Consider the following 22,928-nt stretch of genomic DNA (forward strand, 5'->3'; position numbering starts at 1 on the left):
CAAATTTAGGAAGAGTTGATTGAATGTCTCTTCGTGCAAATGAATGTGGCCATGAATAAGAACAATGGGCTTGAGGCGACAGCCAAGGTTGAGGCTAGGGACAACACATGGGTTGATGAGTTGGATGGGGATAGAGTTTGGAAAATTGGTAATGATCTTATGGGCATTATGGGGTAGTGGGAAATGGTGGGTGGAAATTTTACTGACACGGACTCTACGATAAAGAATCCGGGTAGCAAGCATGAGCTTGAAGAGGTCAACAAAACCTAGGGGGGACTTAAAAACAAAATTGAGGAGGTCAACTATGCTTGCAGAGATGTGGCTAGCAAGGACAATGCCTCCCTATAGGCTATCCATGATGAGATAGAAATGAGAAGGGTGAAAGAGTGATGGCACATGGATTCCTTTCCCATGGGATCCGGCCCCATTGCATTGATGATTAAGGCTAGCCGTGACTCTGCGTTGCTCTCCTAAATGGTTCTGGGATTAGTTCAAGTGAAAAAATTATTTTTTCAGATAAAGTGCTTAGTTTGTGTCAAGATTGGCAGGACAAGGATACCCCCAAGTAGTAGGCCATCACTTGGTGCCTGTGCGAGAGAGATGTTTTGTGTTTTGGTGGACCTACATTTTTTTAATTTTTTTCTTCTACATGTTGGTTTTTTAGTTTAGGTGTTGGTTGTCTGTTCTCCCTACTAGGTTTTTTGTTGTGTTTGGTAGTGTTTTTTTTGGTTGGTTGTGCATCCTTCATCCACTCTTGGTGTCGCTTTGTGGTTATGCATTGGTACAGGCCTATCCCACCTTTATTAATCAAAACAATATGGGGGAAAGCCATCCTTGCTGAGAACTCTATCTCAGAAGCATGACTGAGATTAGGTCAAAGTAACAGCTTGGTTACAAGAAAAATTTGGAACAGTTACTTGAATTGAAGACCCTAGAAGAAGGCTTTGGCTTGAAAGAAACCTTCTAAGATTAGATTTGAGGGAAGGGGAATCGAAAAAGGACACTGTGAAGACTACCAATTGAGAATTCTTGGTTGGCCTCTAAGAAGGAGCTTCTTCAAACATTACAAGAGACATATTTATGTATTTCATTATAGAGAAACAGGCTAAATTTGATGCAAATGAACATAGATTAGAGTTACAGAACGAATCGTTAAACATCCTTATTTCTTCATTGTGGGTGGCATGATAGGCTAAGGTGAAATGACCCAGATTATCCATATGCTCATCCACTATAGTTAACTTATTTCTATCACAATTTGTTGAACCCAACAATCATATTTAGATTTAATAACAATAGATTGAAAAGAATTTTATATAGATCAAGAAGAAGACAAAACAAGAGTAGAATATTTGCGTGTTCTAACTGATGGAGATCGCATCTCAGAAAAATTCCCATCTGATTTCCTAATGTTTGAATGATGTCCAAATCTCAATATTCCGATGGGAGAGAGTGCCAAAATACCCAGAAGAGGGAAAAATTTATTATGGTTAAATGGGGGTTAAAATTAGGTACCCATGATTGAGTAAACAAGCCAAGACCCTCAAAAAACCAAGATTTGCATCTATGAGTACAATCTTGATCAGACTTAATAGAAAATATCATAATAAAAAATCCATTACCATTATCGTTATAAAAAATATCATTAACCCCAATTTGAAAGCTTATTAATATTTGGAGAGAAATTCCAGATCTTACCAATAAGAGCCCTGCTTTGAAGCTATGAGAGATATCTTGAAACTCGCTCCTCTAAAAATGTCACTTTAAATACCTCATTGCCCTCCCACTGACCAATATTTTGAGAAATAAGAGGCTTCTCATAAACCAAAGGACAGATTGGTTCATTACTCACTCACCTTTTAGGATCCAACGTTTTTATACTTAAAGTAAATATTAATTAAAATTCAAGTTATTTTATGATTAATTGAAATATTTAAAGCTAGTTGATAGTTTTTTTAAATTTTGATTAGTAATAAATATTATATGTATTGTATTTTATATATTTTCAATCCTAAATTGAATCTTTATATAGTTAAAATAAGATTATATAATTTTGGTTATAAAAAAATAAATAGCTCTTAAATTAATTTAATGCTTTCTAATTAATTATTTTTATAATCATATCTTAATTAAAAATATAAAATAATTATGATTCCAACTTAATCTCTCTAACTATAATTATAACAATAAATTTATTCTTAAATATAATATTTTATTATAATTATCTAAAAAGATTATAAATATATTTGAACTATTTTCAACTTTGCTCTTAATCTTTATTCTACCTAATTATGCTTCATCTTAATTTTAATCCTCATTAATTTTGATTCCATAAAATTAAAAAATTTAAATATTATAAAAATAAATGAGATAGAGTAAAATCTAAGCATTACTAAAGTCAAACAATAATTCATTTCAATCAATCGAACAAGATAGGTTGATCAACTATTAAAATGATTTTAAATACAATAGTAACATCTATGCCATGAGTAGCTTGTAAGGAGCATTATAAATGGAAGAATCATGTCACACATTCAATCAATGCAACGACGATACAAACCAGTCCCCTTGTACGATGCTGTCACTGAATAATGGAATAATAAGACATAATTCTTTGAAGAGGCCCAACTAAGTGCTGTAGGGGACGTTTATGCATCCACTCCAAGCACTTTTGGAATGAACATAAACCTTACCATATTGGCTGGTCAATCTCTAATTAATCAACGTTATTAATATTTTGGGAACATAAAGTTATCATTTAGCTGAAAAGAAGACAGAGCGACATGGCATGAATTGTGCTGTTTGCTGCTACACTAATTAGCTGTGTGGCTCACCAACACCTTGAAATGTTTTTTTATTAAAAGCTCTACACAAAAATTCTAGCATAAGGTGTGACTAGAATGGAAGAAAGAAGTTCAGATGTTTATTCCAACACCATGGCCATTGGAATGGTCATTCACGGAAAGTACAAAAGATGCGCTCTGTTTATCCCTCAACTTCTTCATTATGTGATTCGTTATCTCTATGCAATTTGTATTTTCTGTTTAATCTGCTGTAAGCTTAATTTTTTTCTGTTTTCTTAACATTCTCATCTTGAAATATTTCTCCCCATTATTGTTGTTCCCGCCACTTTGATGTGAAAAATGGTCATGGTTTCAACCGCCGGTTTCATCTTGCCTTGCTCCCCTTGAGCTGAATATGCAAAGTACTCCAGTACTCGAAAATCTCTATAACTCCCCCTAATGTATGCAACTCTTCATTCTTTTCACATGTATACTACTCCCCCTTGACATCAATGCCCCAAAAGAAATTGTAAAAACAATGTCAAAGAATAAGTACTGTACATTGAATACCTCCAAAAATGTCTTACCAGAGCTTGACCAATTTCAAGATTTTTGGATAAGCTTTCTCAAGTAACTCCATATAAGTATCCCAGCCAGTGTTCAATGTGTCAGAGATAGATACAAGTCCACTTAGTAAATATGCAAGTGATTCTTTCTCATTAATTTCTACCAGTGTGGGCTTTCCCAACATATCCATGCATTTCTTCTTATGTACACAAAGTGAATCCAATCTTGGACTCACCAAACCTTTGAGACTTTTGACTCTCCGAATGATCTTATCTCTTTCCTTTTCAAGAGAAGAAATTTGGTTCTCCAAAGTCAAAAGTTGTCCATGAATAAATGTTTTTAGTGAAATTAGTCAATCAAAAGAGTTAGCAATATTAGCAATTTTCTCATGTATCTCTTTTATCTTTTTATCTACATTTGCTATAAGTATTTCAGTATTGCAACATACCTTGAAAATGTTAATACACTGTTTCAAATAATTTTCAACTGGAATTAACTTCTCCTTAATCTTTTTCTTCTCTCTCTCAATGATCTGATCAAAAGTGACTCTCTTAGCCTAAGTGAATCTTTCAAGTGCTTTCTGGTGGGAGATCTGTTGTAAGGATTGAAAGTCTTTTGATATGTGCTCAGTGATTACCTTAAGCTTGCCGAAAGGGCTCGCTTCATTTTCAATCTTACACTCTGGGACCAATCTATGCAAAACAATTATGGATTGATCTATAATCCCCTTGTCTGTGGATCCCTCCTTCATCAGTTTCTGAGAATCCATCATCATTAGTTATGTGGGACTCATCTCTGTGATGGTTTTCTTTTCAACTATAAAGTCTCAATTGTCAATAATGATGTGCCAGCAACTGGTTCTCTACCAGATTCCCCTGTTTTCTCTGATGATTTATCCTTTAAAACCTCCTCACTTGCACCGGTGGCTTCGCCACTTGGTGCAGTCTGTGCAACTATTGGTTCCTTTCTAGGAACAATATCCTCAACCTGTATATTAGTATCTAGAGGACAATTGTCCTCAATGTTAGTATCCTGTACAATATTCTCAGTATTAATCGGTGTTTCAGTATTTGTCTGTACTTTGTGTTTACGGGTGGCTCAATTTCCACTATCTTGATATTCTTCAAAACTAAGGGTGGAGTACCCATGATCCCTTTACCTTTCCCTTCAACTGGTGTATCTACAGTGTCTGTTTTGGTCTCCGATGAAGTAAACAATCCTCTGTGTTCTCCCAAAAATTTTATCCAAGCCTTGTGTGCTTCTTTTATTAGCTGATTCATCCTTCCTAACATCAGGCTAGTTATTCTATGTTTTCTATTGAATGCCTTCCTATCTGCAACCTCAATTGTGTTATCCATTTCATTTGGAGTTATAGCAACACAGATAGCTAAAAGTTCTTGCATCTTAATGTGTTTGTCTTCTTGCATAGAAGATAACCTTCTAGCATTTATCATGTTATATAAATCTGGCGGTATTTGATTTTCTATTTCTATTAATGATTTCTTATAGATATCCAAATACAATAGAATTGCTTCCTCTACCTCTCTCTATTTATCAACTTTTGATGTATCATAATAAGACTTAACATTTTTCAGCATCCCATCCTTAGTAATTTCATCAACAATTTCAGAACAAGTCATAGGTTGTATAATAGTCACACTACCAGTCTCTAGTGCCAAATCAATGTCACTCATCTTCCTCCTGGCAGTACCAGATGTAGCTGTTGATGTGGCCTTAGGTGCCTGCCTTTGTGACGGTAACTTGATGGTGACCTTCCTAACCAGTTGTTTCTTTGCTTCCACTTTAGGTTCTTCCGGTTTCTTCCTTACAACCCTTTTGAAAGCTAATGGCGTGTTATCTTTAGACTCAAAATCTGTAGTCACAGGTTCAATGTGAACTACTAGATCCTTCCTCTTTCTTCCTTTCTCTAGGACAACATTAATGAGTGCCTTAATGTCCTTTGGAACCTCCTGTATGAACGAACTTGCCTTTCCTTCTTGTTTTTCCCTTTTCTTTTGGTTGAACTCAGTTTCAACCTCAAGACTCTTCTGCTGAGCAGTTCCACAGGTCTTCTCTGCCTCATCTATTTCTGCATCTAGTAGAATTTTTGCATATGCATCAAGAATTAATGCATCTACCTCATAGACCGTTTCTGCTATCCAAATCTTCTGGGGCTTGACTGCCTCCATGAGGGTCTCATCTTTCTTAACCATGAAACATATGTCGCTAGAGTATTTATCTACTATATGCTCGAGTACTCTTATTCTAGACCTCATAGATTTTTGAAAAGCTTTAAAGTAACCCCATACCTTATCATCTCTCAGACTTCCCAATGCAGTAATTGATTTCTTTAGTTGTCTTCCTACCGAGATGTCAAAAGCCCATTTCTTCCTACCAGAATTGGGAGTATCATTCAAAAATTATAGCATTAAGCAGACTAACAAGTTTCCATATGGAAAGGTGCCCTTCTTCTCACCTTTAATTTTTCCTAAGTTGATCAATAATCCTTCAAGCATCAAGCCACAAAAATCCAACCTTACATTTTCTCTCATCATCCTATGTACAGCCAAAATACATGAACTGGAAACTGAATTCAGTCGATTAGACTGAGTTACCTTGTAGCCTATAACCATGCTGCCAATCTTGATGTCGGTGTCAGTGATAGTGCTCACCTTCATCAATCTCTTATCTGATGTGGCATCGGTGATCTTCCTCACGAAGTCGTTAGATACTTTCTTATCCGGATGTTGCCTTATTGATGATAAGCTAGTAATTGCCTGGAAGGCTTCCTTAGTGATTTTATAAGGTCTATCCATCCATATGAATTCCCCATGTACTCTTCTTAGTACATATATGATTATTTCATCCTCAAACTCTGGAATATCCAGAATATCTGTGAGCCCTAGTTCTTTGATGTGCTGATATACCGGTTTGATCTTACCAGATTCTCCCATGAGTTCATTCATATACATCCCTTTGATCTCTGAAGTGCCTAAGTCCTCTATATGATAATGGAAGGATTCCCTAACATCCTCTACATATAAGACTCCCTCCGGAATGCGAGAAAACACTCCAACCGAATCTTCCTTGGTAGCCACATGTGGATACTGCTTGAAAATTGGCCCGGGGTGGTCCTTAACCTCTACTACAGTTGGATTTGCAACAAAAATAGGAACAGAATATGATCCCACTTCCATGATTCAAGAAAAATACCTTTTAGATCGCTGCCGGTGAAAACTTTCAACAAATCCTTCCAAACGCCGATGTGATCACTCAAGAAGAAATCTGATTGCCTCTGATTGCACTAAGTTGCTCTAAAATCGCTCTGAATGCTAGGTGAATAATAATGAAGTGTATTCGACCTTTTATCCATAGAGAGAAAACCCTAATCTTTCATTTACGTAAATGACTGCCGATGAAAGATATCGGATCTCGGTCTGAACATATCAATGCCGGATAATCCTTTCCAATATCTGGAACATCTTCCAGAATCTCCTCGAGGGGCATATGCATCATCTTCCATGAATTTTTTCCTACCTCTAAGGCATCTACCTTAGTTACCGGATGAGCTCACTGCCGGTGTAGGAGAAACCTCTTCTGTCAGATAGGTAATTGAGACATTCCCATCTGATGATTGCTCTTCAGTCTTCCTCACCCATCTCTGAGTATGATCTTGCCAGATTTCATTAACCTTCTCTTTTTCTTTTTCATTTCATCCTCCATTGCCAACCAGTCGATTTCAGCTTCTGTAGAACTTAGCAATATGTCCAACTTCATTGCATGCATAACATGTAACATTTTTCTTTTGAATTGCCTTGCTAAAACTGGTGAAATTGGTTGACCTGCACTGATTAGCCATATGTCCAAATTTTCCACAAGCATAGCATTTTACATTCATTCTTCAATCTTCTATCTTATGACCAATTTTATTGCATTTAGAACATTTATTGGGAGCAGAATTAGGGTTATGATTTGCTCTGTTTCTACATTGCCTAGCCATGCGTCCAAATCTATTGCAAACAAAACATCTACCATTGAATTTATAAGCATTGAATTGCCTTACCGGTGCCTTATGGTTTTGATCTTGATTAGGAGTACCGGAACTCCATCCTTTTTCAAATCCAAGTCCACTAGAATCTCCAATCTGCCTCTGTCTCTTCACTAACTCATCAAGCTGTGCTGAGCTGATCTTGAATTTTTCTTTGTAGTCACTTGCAGAAGTTAAATAATCTATTAGTATTATCATTTGTCTCTCAAGCTCTTGCTTATTGTTTTGGGATTGTACCAAATCAGTTCTCAACATATCATTTTCATGAACTAACCTACCACATTCTTCAAATTTGTTCTTCAGGGATACAACAAGATTTTCTTCCTTTTTCTTTCTATCCTCAATCTTCTTAGACATCCTCATAGCTATATCTTGCATTTCATTTTTCATAACCATGTTCTCCTGACTCAATTTCTGACATTTCTCCTTAAGTGCATTTTTCTCTTCATCATCCTGATTTTGCAAAAGTTCCTTCTTCCTAGCTTGAATAGATGATAGCATCTTTCGTAGGACAAGAATAAATTCTTTAGCAGAATTCAACTCATCTTGTAGCTTTAAGTTCTTCAAACTTTTAGAATCATAATCTTCAAGTGCCATCTCAAGCTGCTTCTCCAAAGCCATATTCAATATTGCGGTTTTAGGATCTTCCTCAAGCTGTTAAACTTCCTCTAAGGCACAAGGCTCTGATACCAATTGTTGGAAATCAATAACACTAAGAGGGGGGGGGGGTGTGAATTGGTCTTATACCGGAATAAAATATTTTAGCCTTAACAAAAAATTCATACACTAACTGGTATACCAGTATAAAAATAATTGAAAGAAGTAATGCAACCAATAAGCCAAACATATTAATGAGAATCCTAACACACATATTTATACGTATAAAACGTCAATGAGGAAAAACCACGGTGGGATTTGTGACCCACAATATCAATCCACTAGCCATATAAAGAGATATTACAATATATGATGGGCCTGCACTTGTAGAAAGGCTTACAACCTAGAGGACACTGCTCAATCACAATAGGAGCCTTACTGATTACATAAAATTCCAGACAACAATCCAGAGAAATGTGAACTGCTAATATTGCATCTTCTATGCCAGAATACAGTTCCGGTTATGCTCTGTCTGTTCCAATCAAAACCCTAAACCTTTGTACCAAAATAACCCTTACAATGAATTCCTCACATACATAGTCTCTCAGAATGATTTCACATCATATTACATTTCCATGTCCATTACATTATATTCCTATCATCATGTCAAAATTATCTAATCAATCTGCCCTATACCCTATACAAATTTATGCCTTATGTCGGCTTACAAGGATATATACAATATTAGATTACATGTCGGCCATATAATATAAATGAATAAACATTAAAACAAGTTTCCGTGCCAGATCCAAGATGTGTTGGCCTCCAATACTGATGACCTTTACTAGACCATGTCGGTCTGCATTTTCGATGACCAAAGAAATCTTTTATCCTGCTAGTGCCAGTGCCAGTGCTGATGTAGAGTCTGTGAAGTGTCTGTCGGTAGACCATATGAAGACGGAACCCAGAATCATGTTGCCATCAATGACAACATAGTGAAACCTAACCAATAGAGTGTCAATTGCCAACATATAAAGTATAGAAATGCATGCCCTTTTTCATTTGGAAGAGGTGCTTTGTTTATACAATAATAGTTTCCACTCTCTATCAATATCTTCCTTTGTACAACTTTGAGCTACAGATCTTTGGGATCATGTAAAGTTTAATGATTTGGTGGCTGTGTTGTAATGAAAAAAACATCTACAGAGATATGTTGGCAATTGACACTCATCCCGTAATTTTCAATGCTTGATTATTAGTTTAGGGTTGTCATTGATGGCAACTTTTCATGGAGATTTGATCCAGTGGTCGGAATTATTCCTATCTGAAAGCATGTTTTAACAGGTATTTCAGGTAGAACAAAGCAGTTTTGGGTCCGCAATCTTTCTAGTGATTGCGGTATATTGAATCATGTTCTTGGTGATTCGGTAGCTGACTGAGATAGAAATAGAGCATATTGTAGAGTGAGTGTAGTCAGAGATCTTGTGCTTAATTGGAACTTATTTTTGCATTGTTAGATGCCATTTCAAAGTTCTTTAATTGTATTTCCTCATTGTAATGAAATTGTAAGTCAGTGAGACTTCCCTCAAGGTTGTAGCCTTTTGGGTCATTGTAATTGAGAAGTGAGATCTAGGCAATGAGCCCAAATGCAAGTGCATTCCCCATCTATGTAATACTTATGTCTCCTGTTCATAGTATATGAATATTGTGGGTTCTAGCCCCACCATGGTTTTTCCCTTTCCAGGTTTCCACGTAAAAATTCTAGTGTTGTGGATTTGTGGTTATTTATTGCTTGCTTAAGTTCTTTACTGTTATGCATTGCTAACCGATGGATAACGAATAAGTTTATGAATTTGATTTTTGACAAAATACTGATTCACCCCCCCTCTCAATGTTCCTTGATTCTAACAATTGGTATTAGAGCCTAGTACCTCTGAGGAAGCTTAACCATTTGAGGAAGTTCCAGGAGATTGATTCAATGGATTCTAGTTTTTAGAGACAACTCAGTGTAGCACTTGAAGATCTTGATGCAGCTAGAAATAAGATCTATACCTTGAAGAGGAACCTGAATGCTGTTGATGATTTCATTAATGACCTGAAGGATTAAGCAAACATCTCTAGAGAGAAGAGGAAGGAGTTAATGAACAAGCTAAAGGAGAAAGAAGATCAGATCATGGAATATTAGGATAAAGCAGATGGAGTCAACAAGCTTGAAAGAGAGAATTCTACCTTGAAGAATGATATGCAATCCATTGTAATGAGACTAACTAAGGAGATAGAGGACCAGAAGAAAAATGAAGAAAATACGGCACAATCATTGAAAGAAAGAGCAGATGAATGCTGCAGGCTTACTTATGAGAATGATCAATTGAAGCTTGAGCTAACACAATCAAGGAATAATGGTCAAGAACTTGAAAGACAAATTGCTACCTTAAGGGATGAACTTGCTACAACTTATGAATACAAAGACAAATTCAAAGCTATCTCAGCAAGGCTTGATGAGATGATGGAAAGTTAGAGGCATGGAAATGAAATACGAGGACTTTGATTTGAGAAAGGTGAATCCTCCGGATCTGGACAAGGCAATGCAAAACCTGATCAAAAGAAGAGAAAGAATCCTCCGGTAAGACAACCTAATGCTCATAAATTCAATGGTAGATGCTTTACTTGCAATAAGTTTGGTCATATGGAAAATCAATGCAGAAGTAGGATGAATAATAGAATGAACAACATGAATAATGTTCCTACCTTTATCGGTCAGTGTTTCATATGCAATAATTTTTGTCACAAGTCAAATGTGTGTAGAGTAGTAATGAATAACTTCCAAAACAAAAGATGCTATGCTTGTGGGATGTTTGGACATATCTCTAATCAATGCAGTATGAGACCAAATCAAATTAACTTTAGACCTAAGAAAAATAATATTTTTTGCTAAGAATGCAACAAAATCGGTCACATTGCAAAGTACTGCAAAAGTAAGAACAATGCTTTGGTAGATAAGAGTAACTTAGACGAGAAAGGAAAAGCAAAAGTAGAAGAGATCAAGGAGAAGAATGAGAAGATGTGGTAAGAAAAGATGAATCTAGAACTGACAATGGGTCTACACCTGAATCCGGTGTAGGATTTTCATCCAGTAACTAGGACTTTATGCCTTAGGGAGAGCCTTTCATGCAGATTCTAAGAACCTCCTCTTTGGTGGTTTGCAATCGATTTTGGAAGATTGCAGAAGGCTTGAATCATGAGTGTAGATGATATTCAAAACTTTCTAAGAAGATTTGGTGATCCGATATGCGATTTCATGAAAATCATGATAACCAGTGGCTGCATTTATTACAGTGGAAAATTAGGTTTTTGAAGGATTAAAGTGTATTTTGAAGTTTCATTTGTTACAATGCGATCAAGAAAGTAGAATAGAGAAAAGAGAAAAGAAATTTGGTGGTTCCAACAACAATTTCAGCAACTCCAAAGTGAATTCCCGCGCCCTTTTGTGAAGCAAGGTATTTTTCTGTTCAGGCTTTTAGTTTTCTGCAAACCCTAGCATTTAAAATGACTTCAACTTCCGGTGTTGTTACCCCATTGGTGGTTGAGATTAGGGATAGGGATCAACTAGTTTTGAAGAAACACCCTTTTAAGTCAGTTGAGGATGATCTAGAAAGTGTTTTTTCATCTGCGCCTTATGGTGTTCTCCACAACAAAGACATTAGGGCTTACATTCAATGCGATCTTGAGGAGCTTGGAAACATAGGTATGTTGGATCTTTACAACAAGTATTTGGCTGATGGTTTGGGAAATTTGAAATTAGAATACAAGGTGCTTCAAGACAAGGGTTTCTTGTAGTACATAATGAGTTATATGGCTTGATAGGCCACATAAAATTACCAAAGAGGTGATTCGAGGTGTAACCAGCCTAGCTAAAACCGGTGATGTGCCCAGTCTAAGGAAAGTGTCAAATGAAATAGTCATAGCCATCATAGGATCTAAATTCGACAGCAGGGTAATGATCATTAATGATATCCCGGAGAATGATGTTAAGTTTGCATCAATAGTAGTCTCTTACAAGGTTTACTAATCCAACAGGTACAACTCTATCTCCGTTACTATTATTTACTCTTCATACCAGATGCTTAAGGATGACAAAAGATATGGCTTGTGCACTGCCCTCCTGAATGAATTATTGAGAAATCTAAAGAAGGTCAAACAAGACAAAAAGCACACATTTAAATATGGTACACTTCTTATTTGTCTAGCCTTGTACTTATTGAATGAGATACTCAGTATAAAAGGTAAGGTCCAATGGGCCTATGATAGACCAATAGCTATGTATATCAAAGAAGGATTATGGGGTGTTTGAGATGCAACAATGAGGATATCTTCTCTCTAGGGATATTTGAAAACCTTCCAAGCTGCAATGAAGAACAAAGAAAGGATCCCAAAGGAGGTGGTTGAAAAATATGAGCAAAGCATTTGTTTCATGATCGATAAGGATCAATGTCTAATAGAAGAAATGGAGTAGTATGGATCATGCCCATGGGATATGAAGTTGATTCTGTTACACTTGAGGCATATGCCCAACATCTATTGAGTTAACTAGTGGATCCAAAGGAAGGAAAATTTGGTACTTTCAAAGGGAAAGACCTCAATTTGCACATGCAATTCACTACTCCTACCTTAAAAAGAAAAGTTACTAAGATGGTAGAGGAAGTGGTAGTTTAGATGGGTTTCACCTGGGAGGTGGTGAAGAAAGCAAGGGAAAGTCATGTGTAGAAAGAGACTAATTCTGCTCCTGCTTTGGTAGCCCAACCTGCAAAATCTAGCCCATCCATAAAGGGTGTATTGAAGAAAAAGCAGAAGCCTAAAAGAACCTATGTTGCAGTATCTCTAGTAGCCTCGGAAACTGAATCTGAGGAGGAAGCAGGAAAGGTGAAAAAGAAAGGAGAATTTGTGAGAGTGGTGAGGAAGCTATAGACCAGTGGAGCCCAACAATCCAAGAAAGTAAAATCTGATCCTGCTCCTACCAGAAGATCCAAAAGAGGTAGGCAAGTCAAAAGTCAACTCGACAAAGACCTTGAGTCTGGCAACATATAAGGTAAGTACATAATTGTTACTCCACTATCAACATATCAGTTGATAGATGAAATAATAGTGGATGACAATTTAAAGAATCTTGGAGCATACTTTGAGAATTTTGATGAACGTGATAAGAGAAAAGTTGAAGAAGCAATTGTACTATATTTACACAACTTTAGTAAGACATTGATTGAATTAGAAAAAGACCATTCCAAAAGATTTGTATAATCTAATTGATGCAAGAAGAATGACTACAAGTAAGATTGATAGGGAGATGAAGGAAAGAGAACTTGTAAATGTCTATACTTGCATTACTCATGATGAAGTCAAGAGACTCATTGAAGAGGCAAAGAAGAAGGAATTTAGAAGTAAAAATAGGATTAAAAAATTGATGATCGAAAATGTGGAGGAGGTGAGGAAAGAAACAAAGGATATATGGAAAAAGATAATTCAGGATGACTCACTATACAAGGATGCATTCAAGTCATTTTATCTGGAAGAGAAGCAAAGTGTTTTCAGAAGTCAAAAGGTTGAAACTCAGTTTGAGGATCATCTGGAAGACTAGGATATTACTCCACTTAATGTTGAGACTCTTGATGGTCCTTCAGTGGTGGATAGCTTTGCAGCCCCGAAAATCCAACAAGTTGATACTGTACCAAATGACAACACCTATGCAATAGATAAAGGGGATAAGGGAGAGAAGAAGGATGTTGAGACAATAGAAGCTAAGGTTGACAAAGGCAAAGGCATAGCTAATTCGGCAATTTTCACTCCTCCAATTACAAGTACCCCGCCTCAGATTTCTATTTATCTTGATGGTTTTGTTGATCTTGGAAAGATGTCACCTGTAAAAAAGCTCATGCTTGCCAGTACAAGCCCAAGCTAGCCAAGATCAAGTGAAGTCAGAAATTGAAGATAAAAGACTAACTTTGATGTCTATAGATGTTTTACAGAAGGTGGACCCTAATGTATAGTTAGATTCAAATAACAGCCCCTCCGGTAGATTGTTACAATTGATTAATAGTGTAAATAGCAATTTTGATTCTTTGGAGAAGACAACTACACATAAAGTTTTGAATAAATTCAAGGATGTTAGGAAGCAAATATTCTGGAAAATGATTGAAGATGATAGAGTCAGAATAAATGAGAGACTGTAGATTATTTCTGACACATTGTCAGAAGCCAGAAAATTGTACAAATCTTGCCTAATTTTACTTGTTCATTGTAGATATTGATAAGCAAAGAGGTGTTTGCCAAGGAAAGCTTGCTGGCATTTCTCAGTCCTTTGATCCTAATGCAACTCTAACCAGAAGTATTGAAGGGCAGATTATAGCCCTAAATGATCAAATCTCAAGCCTTCAAGCGGGCAAGGAGAAAATTTTGAGAAAAGTAGGTGAACTTCAGAACTTGATTGCCTCCTGGTTGGACACCATATTAAACAATAAGGTGGATTGTATGAAGGAGATGACCCGTCCTATACCATCTAATCTGAGAGAGTTCAAAATTCATGGCATTGTATTTAGTGCATTTATCACAGTTTTGGACAATTTGAAGACTAGGTGAGATACTCAGCTAGGATTTTTGAAAACTACTTATGCTGATATCTTCAAGTATTTATAAGTATCTCTGTTTTGGACAACACCTCATCTTTGGCATTGTTGTCAAAGGAGGAGAAAGATGATGAAAAATGTACAATATTGGAGAGTGGAATTCTTTGTCTAAAAGGGAGCCTTAGAGATTATTTTAATTCTTTTGAACCGGTGTTCAGTGCTCAACACTTAGTCATTTTTCACAAGTGTTGCCATCAATGCCAAAGGGGGATATTGTTGGCAATTGACACTCATTCGGTAATTTTTGATGCTTGATTATTGGTTTAGGGTTTTCAGTGATGGCAAGTCCTCATGGAAATCCAATCTGGCGATTGCAATTCTCCCTATCTGGAAGCATGTGTTAACCAGTATTTTAGGTAGCATAGAGCACTTTTGGGTCTGGAAGTTTTCCGGTAATTACGGTGCATTTAATCATGTTCTTGTTGATTGGGCCAATTTAGAAACATCATTTTATTACTCTTTTGATGATTTGAACTTATATTTTTGGCTCCGGTCAAGCCGGCATGTGACTACACATTACATTTCTGGAAGCCGATTTGGAGGAGATTATTTTTGATATGACCGGATATATAAGATTGAGTTGGTGATTGGTTTTTAGAGTATTCCTATTGTGGCGATCCGTTTTGGTGTGATTGAACGTAGTTTCATGTGCACATTTGATTCCTAGGTGATGCAGTAGTTGACTGAGACAGAAACAGAGAATATTGCAGAGCGAGTATAGTCAAAGATATTGTGCTTAACCAGAACTCATTTTTGCATTGTTAGATGCCATTTCAGAGTTCTTTAATTGTATTTCCTCATTGTAATCAAATTATAAGCCAGTCAGACTTCCCTAAAGGTTTTAGCCTTCTCGGTCATTTTAATTGAGTAGTGAGCTCTATGCAGTGACCCTGAATGCAAGTGCATTCCCCATCTATGTAATATTTATGTACTCTTGTCCATGGTATATGAATATTGTGGGTTCCAGCCCCACCATTTTTTTTCCTCTCCGGGTTTCCATGTAAAATTTCGGTGTTGTGGATCTGTGGTTTATTCATTGCTTGCTTATGTTATTTACTGTTATAGATCGCTAACCGGTGAATAAAGAATAATTTTGTTAATTTGATTTCTGGTATAACACTGATTAACCCCCGCCCTCTCAGTGTTCCTTGACTCTAACAAGATAATTTTAGATGCTCAATGATCTATCTTTTTGTTTCACTTCGAGATAGCTCAAATCCAAGGAGATTGGGGCAAACTAATAGACAGCTTATATATAGGTTTGGCATTGTTTTAGAGGAGAATTAGAGACTGATTTTTGAAGGTTGGCTTCTATAATTCTCCCTCGCTTCAATAAATTTAAATTATTTGGAGGAGGGCAGACAATCTCAAATTTCAAACCACTAATAGTTGTTAATACATTAAACAATCATTGAAAAATTAAAGATCTGTTAATCAAAAGCCTATACTATTGCTTTGTGGATCTTAGAAAGGCATAAACAACTTTTATCAGAGAAGCTCCATGACTTAAGTGTCATGCCAACACGTTATTTACCATTGTTTAAAAACAGGACTAATATCTACTAGTTTTAAATGTGAAGGATATATTGGAAAGATCCTTGGCTGTTATTAATTTGAGTGGTAGTCACCCTTGTGATGATAATTTTTTTAAGAGAAGCTAGGAAAGTGCTAAATTTGACAAGACATGATAAAGGCCTTCAGTTCAGAGTACCATTGGTGTCAAAAGACCTTTTTTCATCTGCTCTTTGAATGGTCAAGTTGGAATGATTTGTGCAAATCCACTAAAGGGAATGTATAATTATTTTTTATGTGATCTTTACCCTTGTCAAATTTTATTCATAACCGACATCATTGCAGGGACAATTGATACTTTAATTTCGTTATGTGATTCGTTATCTCTATGCAATTTGTATTTTCTGTTTAATCTGCTGTAAGTTTAAATTTTTTTGTTTGCTTAACATTCTCATCTTGAAATATTTCTCCCCATTATTACTGCTCCGGCCACATTGCTTCCCAGATTTTACGAAAGGAATATTTAAGCACACATTAGCTGTGTGGCTCACCAAAACCCTGAAATGTTTTTTTATTAAAAGCTCTACACAAAAATTCTAGCATAAGGTGTGACTGGAATGGAAGAAAGAAGTTCAGATGTTTATTCCAACACCATGGCCAGTGGAATGGTCATTCACAGAAAGTACAGAAGATGCGCTCTGTTTATCCCTCAACTACTTCATTATGTGATTCGTTATCTCTATGCAATTTGTATTTTCTGTTTAATCTGCTGTAAGCTTAATTTTTTTCTGTTTTCTTAACATTCTCATCTCGAAATATTTCTCCACATTATTGCTGTTCCCGCCACTTTGCTTCCGAGATTTTACGAAAGGAATTTGCAAGCACACAAATATGTTTCCAAGATGGTAGAGGGGAATCATCACTATTTAATAGCTCTGCACTGCGGACTGAACATGAATGATCTGATGTTAAGTGATTGACTTTAAGCTTTCTGTTGATTAAAAAATTTGGATAAAATAAGAAATTTTAAATTTTTTTTTTTCAAATTTGAATTGTTTTAAATGAATCTATTATTTATAAAACTAGTTGAATCAACATAATAAGGATAAGACTGGATACCCTCAATTTTTGATTTCTTATCATAATTGATTGATCAAGTATTAAATGTTTTAGGCATCCAAATAATACTGACTTCAAATCTTCTATAATTGAAAATACTATTAAAAACCAAACAAATATCATAATAACATCTATATTTTTTAATCCAACGATAATACAAACCATTCCCCGAATACAGTGTTATCAGTAAAGAATACAATAATAAGACAATTCCTTGAAGAGGCCCAACTAAGTGCTGTAGGGAACGTTTATGCATCCACTCCAAGCACTTTTGGAACGAATATAAAACTTACATTGCCTTGTTGTCCACAACTGCAACGCTATTAATATTTGGAGAACATAAAATAATAATTTAGCTATAAAAAAAAACAGAATGAAATGGCATCTATTAGTTGGCAAAAACACAGCTAAATCTTGAATTGCTGTGTTTACCATTACACAAATCAGCTGTGTGGCTCACCAACACCCTGATATGTTTTTTAATTAAAAATTATACACAAAATTCTAGCGTAAGGTGTGATTGGAATGGAAGAAAGAAGTTCAGATGTTTATTCCAACACTATGGCCATTCATAGAAAGTGCAGAAGATGCGCTCCGTTTATCCCTCAACTTCTTCTCCTTGGAGAGTCGTTCAGCCATTCTGGCAAGTGGAAATGATAGTTATGGTGAGAACAAAAGGATAGGAAACTAGGATCTGAAAATACAAGGAAGAGTTAGAGAGTTATAGGAGATACTTAGTCAATGCCATCCTGTTTGTGCAGTCGTTCTTCACTGTCTCAGGACGCCCAGTCTCCAAATTTAAACTTCTAACAGCCTTATCCAATAGTTCCTGGCCTTTCTTCACAAGATTCCTCAGGTTCTCGTCCGTACTGAGGTCCATCTTTGCTTCGCTTCCTTTTAGTTGCCATTCCTACAGTATGAAAGCCCACATGTTAACCATACAGAAAATTATAGCAGAAACATGGTCTGTAGAATTATAGATCTAGAGGCCTTATCGTTTCAAGGAACATTATTGGAAACTATGAAAAAGACCTGGATTCTAAGATAGTTTTCTTTGACATGATGGAGCATCAAAGCTGTATGAATGTTGACCATGTCTGAACTTGCATTCATGATAGATTCTATGAGAGGCGTTCTTCCATCGTGAGTAATCCACTTCAAGCTTCCCCATGTGGCAGCCTTTTTTGCGTCCCATTCAATACCCTCTTCTAATCCCGTTCCAAGAGAAAGTACAATAAAGTGGTCAAGGTGCTCCTGTAAATAACAACCTCTGGTTAACATAGTTGAGCTTCTAATTAATATTTCCCAGCATCAAGCATTCGTTTTATATGAGATGTTTATTCTAAATAGTATCAAAATACGATACAATACAATACCTTTTTGTCGACTATTCTTGTATCCTGATGAACTGCTCGAGTGACTAAGTTCATTGCTATCAAGGTCTGCATAATTAGAAAATTGTTGTGAGACCCTTATAATAGTTTATTGATGTGAAATAAAAATCTGATCAAAATCTCTACTCATGATACAAGCAGGCATTACAGGATTATTAGCCGCTACTCCTCCATCTACTAAGTTAAAAACTTGGGTCTTTCCGTCACTGGAATTTGTTGTAAACTGGTGAGATGGAAAATAGGTAGGAGGTGCAGTTGTGGAGAGGCATACGTCCATTAGATGTGGATTCTTCAGCGGATCTACTTTCGCCTGCACATATCATCGTAAGAATCATCCTCGTCTATTCTTCATCTTCATAACTCAAGATCATCCTATAAAATAAAATGAAATACCTCATGACTGGCGAAAATTGTAGGAAACTGCGTCTTGATATCGAAGGTGGGTATCACCAGGTTAGTAGCCGTATCACACAGCCGTCTTTCGTGAAATTTCTCTTGTTCTAAGATATCGACCAGATGTTTGCCATTGTATTTGGGACCAAAAATGCCGTGAAAAATATTCCATTTGCTACAAGTCCAACAACACGAGAAGTTTTGCGTAAACACAACAAATATTTGGTGCTAGAGAATTTTACCACAAATATTGCAATCACTTGCTACTAACCTTGGTTGAGGAAATATCAAACTCGCATTCTTCAAGTAGAAATCTTCAATTTTCTGGGTACTAAAAGGACGATTGTGTTTGTGGTCATTCGGGTCTGGAGTGGCTAACATTGTGGTGATGAGACCTCCAGTGCTGGTACCTGCCATTATATTGAAATAATCTGCTAGTCTGGCATCTTCCCCATCCAATTTCTGATAAAAACGAAGCATTTCAGTAAGTAATACATTTGTGCAAATAAAACTATATGAATTGTGCAGCTAAAGAATACAATTTATAAACTGTACCTGCAACTGCTTCTCTAAGAATTTGAGCAATTGCACAGGAATAAGACCCCGTACTCCTCCTCCATCGACACTCAGGATTCTAGCACCCACGTCCCCCGAGACATCGATTGGAAGAAGCTCCTGATTCGACATCGATTGCAAGAATTGGAAGAATGTATGGACAGACTTACAAGGAATTAGCTATATTGAATTTGCCCCTACAATAACTATGCATATATAGAGGATGGATGGAGGTTACAAGCACATGGTACATGGCTCTATATAAAAACATGTTAAATAATCATTATGAGGATATATAAACACATGTTAAATAATCATTATCCATCGGTCTGCGAGCAGCCCGAAAATGCCATAAACAAACCTTTCTTTTCACGTCTCCACCTTGTCATCATCGAGAATTTAAATTAAGTTATGTTTAATGTGACATTACACTGTTCTGGGGTCTTTTTCGTTTCCTAGCCGCCGCCTATCTGGTAAAAAATATTTTGCCGAATTACACTGTGTGTCGTGTTTCAATTTTATTTGACTTATAAAGTGGGACAGTTACGTGTTTCCTTAAAAATTACCTTGATGCCATGTATTCCTATTAAGATGAATCATGCGCACTATATATTTTTGTCTTTAGCATTTGAAGTCGAGTAAATTGATATAAACATGATTAATGATGCCTATTTTAGTCTTTAGGATAAATGAAATTATTTTGTAGCTTCTCCTAATTTCACAATATAGTAATACAAAAAATTTCTTAATTACAAGAAGTTCTCTATATGTATACACTAGTAAACTATCATGAAATTTTGATCCAAATATATATATGATGTTCATCGAATTTGAATATATATTTAGTTGTTGGAACATTGTAGAATTAAGTACTTGTATTTAGATTAATTTTGAATAGCCACGCGATTGTTAATAACACTAACAAATTGAAGATCAACAAAATAAAATTAATAGGGTTTACCTCTAAGAGTGTGCTACGTAGCTATAAAAAAGGTATGCAACCCTCTTTTTATCCTTCTTTCTTCCTTCACTTTGTAACAAACCATCCATCCGACCCCTCAAAAAAATTAAAACACCCCTTTTAACCTTTACCTCAAGTGTCCTAAATGCAACCAAAGGCACATTGGTTGGGATATCAAAAATTGCCTAACAACCTTAATTTTCTCAATTTACCCCCTATTAGAATTGACTTCCGAGGTAGCTTAAGAGATACAAATTTTCTACACATTTAAGAAACCCAAAATAATGTTAACAACGGGGCGAAGGCTCTTGCTTTAGTGTTTGGGAGAAGATTGGCAATCAAATAAAGAGTTAGGAATCTTAACATAGAGGGGGACTTTATGTATATGATCTCTGCACTTAAAAAGCTAGATGCTCCAAGCTGGAAAATTAGGTGTATTAAGTACGAGCCCTGGAGTTTATTACTAGTGTTTGAAGCATAAACTATATCACATTGTTTTAGAGAAGTCAAAACCGTGGTAGATGCCTTGGTGAATAAGGGTTGTAGACTTCTTGAAGGTTATATTTTCTTCAATCATATTGAAGCTAATGAGGAAATCAACCTAGCTTTGGCTTTGGCTCGGGACATGTCAAATTAATTATTATCTAGCTTTCTTGTTTTTGCATATTTGTTGGATTTAGCTCTTCATTCCATTATCCCATGCTTTCATAGATGATGTCAACAATGTTCATATAGGAGGATTGTAGATGGCATCCACCTTTCTGTTGGTAGCACTTATCACCTGGTGGCACTCATTGTTGTACTTTTAAGGAATAAATGTTAAATGCACTGCCTTAACCTTCACACAAAGTTGTTGACGCCATGAAAATTAATTTGGAAAATGGTAATCGTAAATATTTTGAAGGAGAATTAGGTTTGTCTTCAGAAATAATATCCCCAGTTGCAGCGGATAAGATCTCAGATGTCTTTTATGTCATTAATCACCTTCTCAAAAGAAAAGCTTACTCAGTAAAGATACTGATGGGTCTGTGTCTTCTCAAATTCGATGAACAAAACTTTCTAGGGACAAGTCTCTCGTCGATCAGGTTGGGGAGAGTAACCTCAATTTTGAATACTTTATACTTTCATGAAAAATCATTTTTTTGGTCTCACATGGCTTAGATTTCGTTGGTTTTTGGGAAGCAAGAAATATTAAAAAATCTATTTTAATTTGACACTCTTAGCTTGCCCTTTTCTTGAAATTATATATGTTTATGGCCATTTGTGTATCTCACTCGTATAGGTTTGGGCCTTCTATATATGTTTTGAATGCTGTCAAATAATTATTTTTTAATAACCCCAATTTTTAATAGTTTACGTTTTCATGATAAAGTGTTGTTTGTGTCTCACATGACTCATGTTTCGTTGGATTTTTGGGAAAAAAGAGATATAGGAATCTACCATAATAAAAAACCACCTATAGGGATCTACAATTCCACAAACAATGCAACAATATGGCTAAAGTGGCAGTTGTTTATTATGGGTTGATCATGGCCAGGAAAAAGGGACTTAAGTGTGCCACTATTGAAGGTGACTTAAGAAATACCATCACGATGCTTAGGAAGGAAACAAAACCGGATTGGAAAATTAATTCTCTCATTGCCAAGTGTCACGAGCTCCTTCCCTTTCTAGGAGACGTCAGGTTTTGTGGCATGAGATGGGAAGGCAACTGTGTGGAAGATAAGTTGGTGGGGATGGGCATGCATGTTAATAATTTTAAAATATGCATCCACTTGCATGAAATATCGGTGGACGCTCGTCCCACGATCTTGAAGGACTCATCAATTAATGATGCATAATCTCAAAGTTGGATTTTTTGAAATTTTCCACCTTGCCATTTACTTTCCTTGTTGGTTAAGTTGGTGAGATTTAAAAATCATTGATGGTACTACCTACCACTATATTCCCCAAGCTTGTCAGTTCCTCAACTTGGTTTTATATCTTGCAACTATGGGTGGCTATTTGATTTAGACTAAACCTGATAATTACTCCAAATTCAAAAATAATGAGGAGGTGTGGGATAGGGTGATTAAAGGGAACCTATATAATTATGTTGAATGGATGACTAGCCATGAGTCTAAGCTCTCTCTTAATTTTGTTAATGCTTGGGACAATAGAAATGTGAACAATGGCAGTGTTAATTTTGTGGTTTTGACAAGGACTTCTAGGAAGGTGACAAGGTTGGACCTTGATGACGTGTCCTTCCCAAAAAATCCTGAAGGGAATTACGAGGATGACTTTGATCAGCTTTTTGAACGGAGAGAGGAAGTTTTCAAGCATCAA

General features: G+C 36.1%; 1 protein-coding gene and 1 long non-coding RNA gene across 2 annotated transcripts; both read right to left on the reverse strand.

Annotated features, from left to right (window-relative positions):
* Nucleotides 1-17,420: 17,420 nt before the first annotated feature.
* On the reverse strand, nt 17,421-18,075 carry LOC131873717 (uncharacterized). The gene is made up of 2 exons (XR_009371625.1): nt 18,038-18,075; nt 17,421-17,943 (listed from the first exon to the last, which is right to left on the reverse strand). It is a non-coding gene; the product is annotated as an uncharacterized LOC131873717 (long non-coding RNA).
* Nucleotides 18,076-18,118: 43 nt separating this feature from the next.
* On the reverse strand, nt 18,119-19,777 carry LOC131051942 (patatin-like protein 2). Its single transcript, XM_059213615.1, has 7 exons — nt 19,646-19,777; nt 19,362-19,552; nt 19,091-19,265; nt 18,846-19,007; nt 18,680-18,745; nt 18,407-18,557; nt 18,119-18,213 (listed from the first exon to the last, which is right to left on the reverse strand). The coding sequence occupies exons 1-7, from the start codon at nt 19,775-19,777 to the stop codon at nt 18,119-18,121; spliced, it is 972 nt and encodes a 323-aa protein (XP_059069598.1).
* Between the last annotated feature and the right edge of the window lie 3,151 nt (nt 19,778-22,928).

This window comes from Cryptomeria japonica, chromosome 2 (assembly GCF_030272615.1).
Source record: "Cryptomeria japonica chromosome 2, Sugi_1.0, whole genome shotgun sequence".
Classification (NCBI taxonomy): domain Eukaryota; kingdom Viridiplantae; phylum Streptophyta; class Pinopsida; order Cupressales; family Cupressaceae; genus Cryptomeria; species Cryptomeria japonica.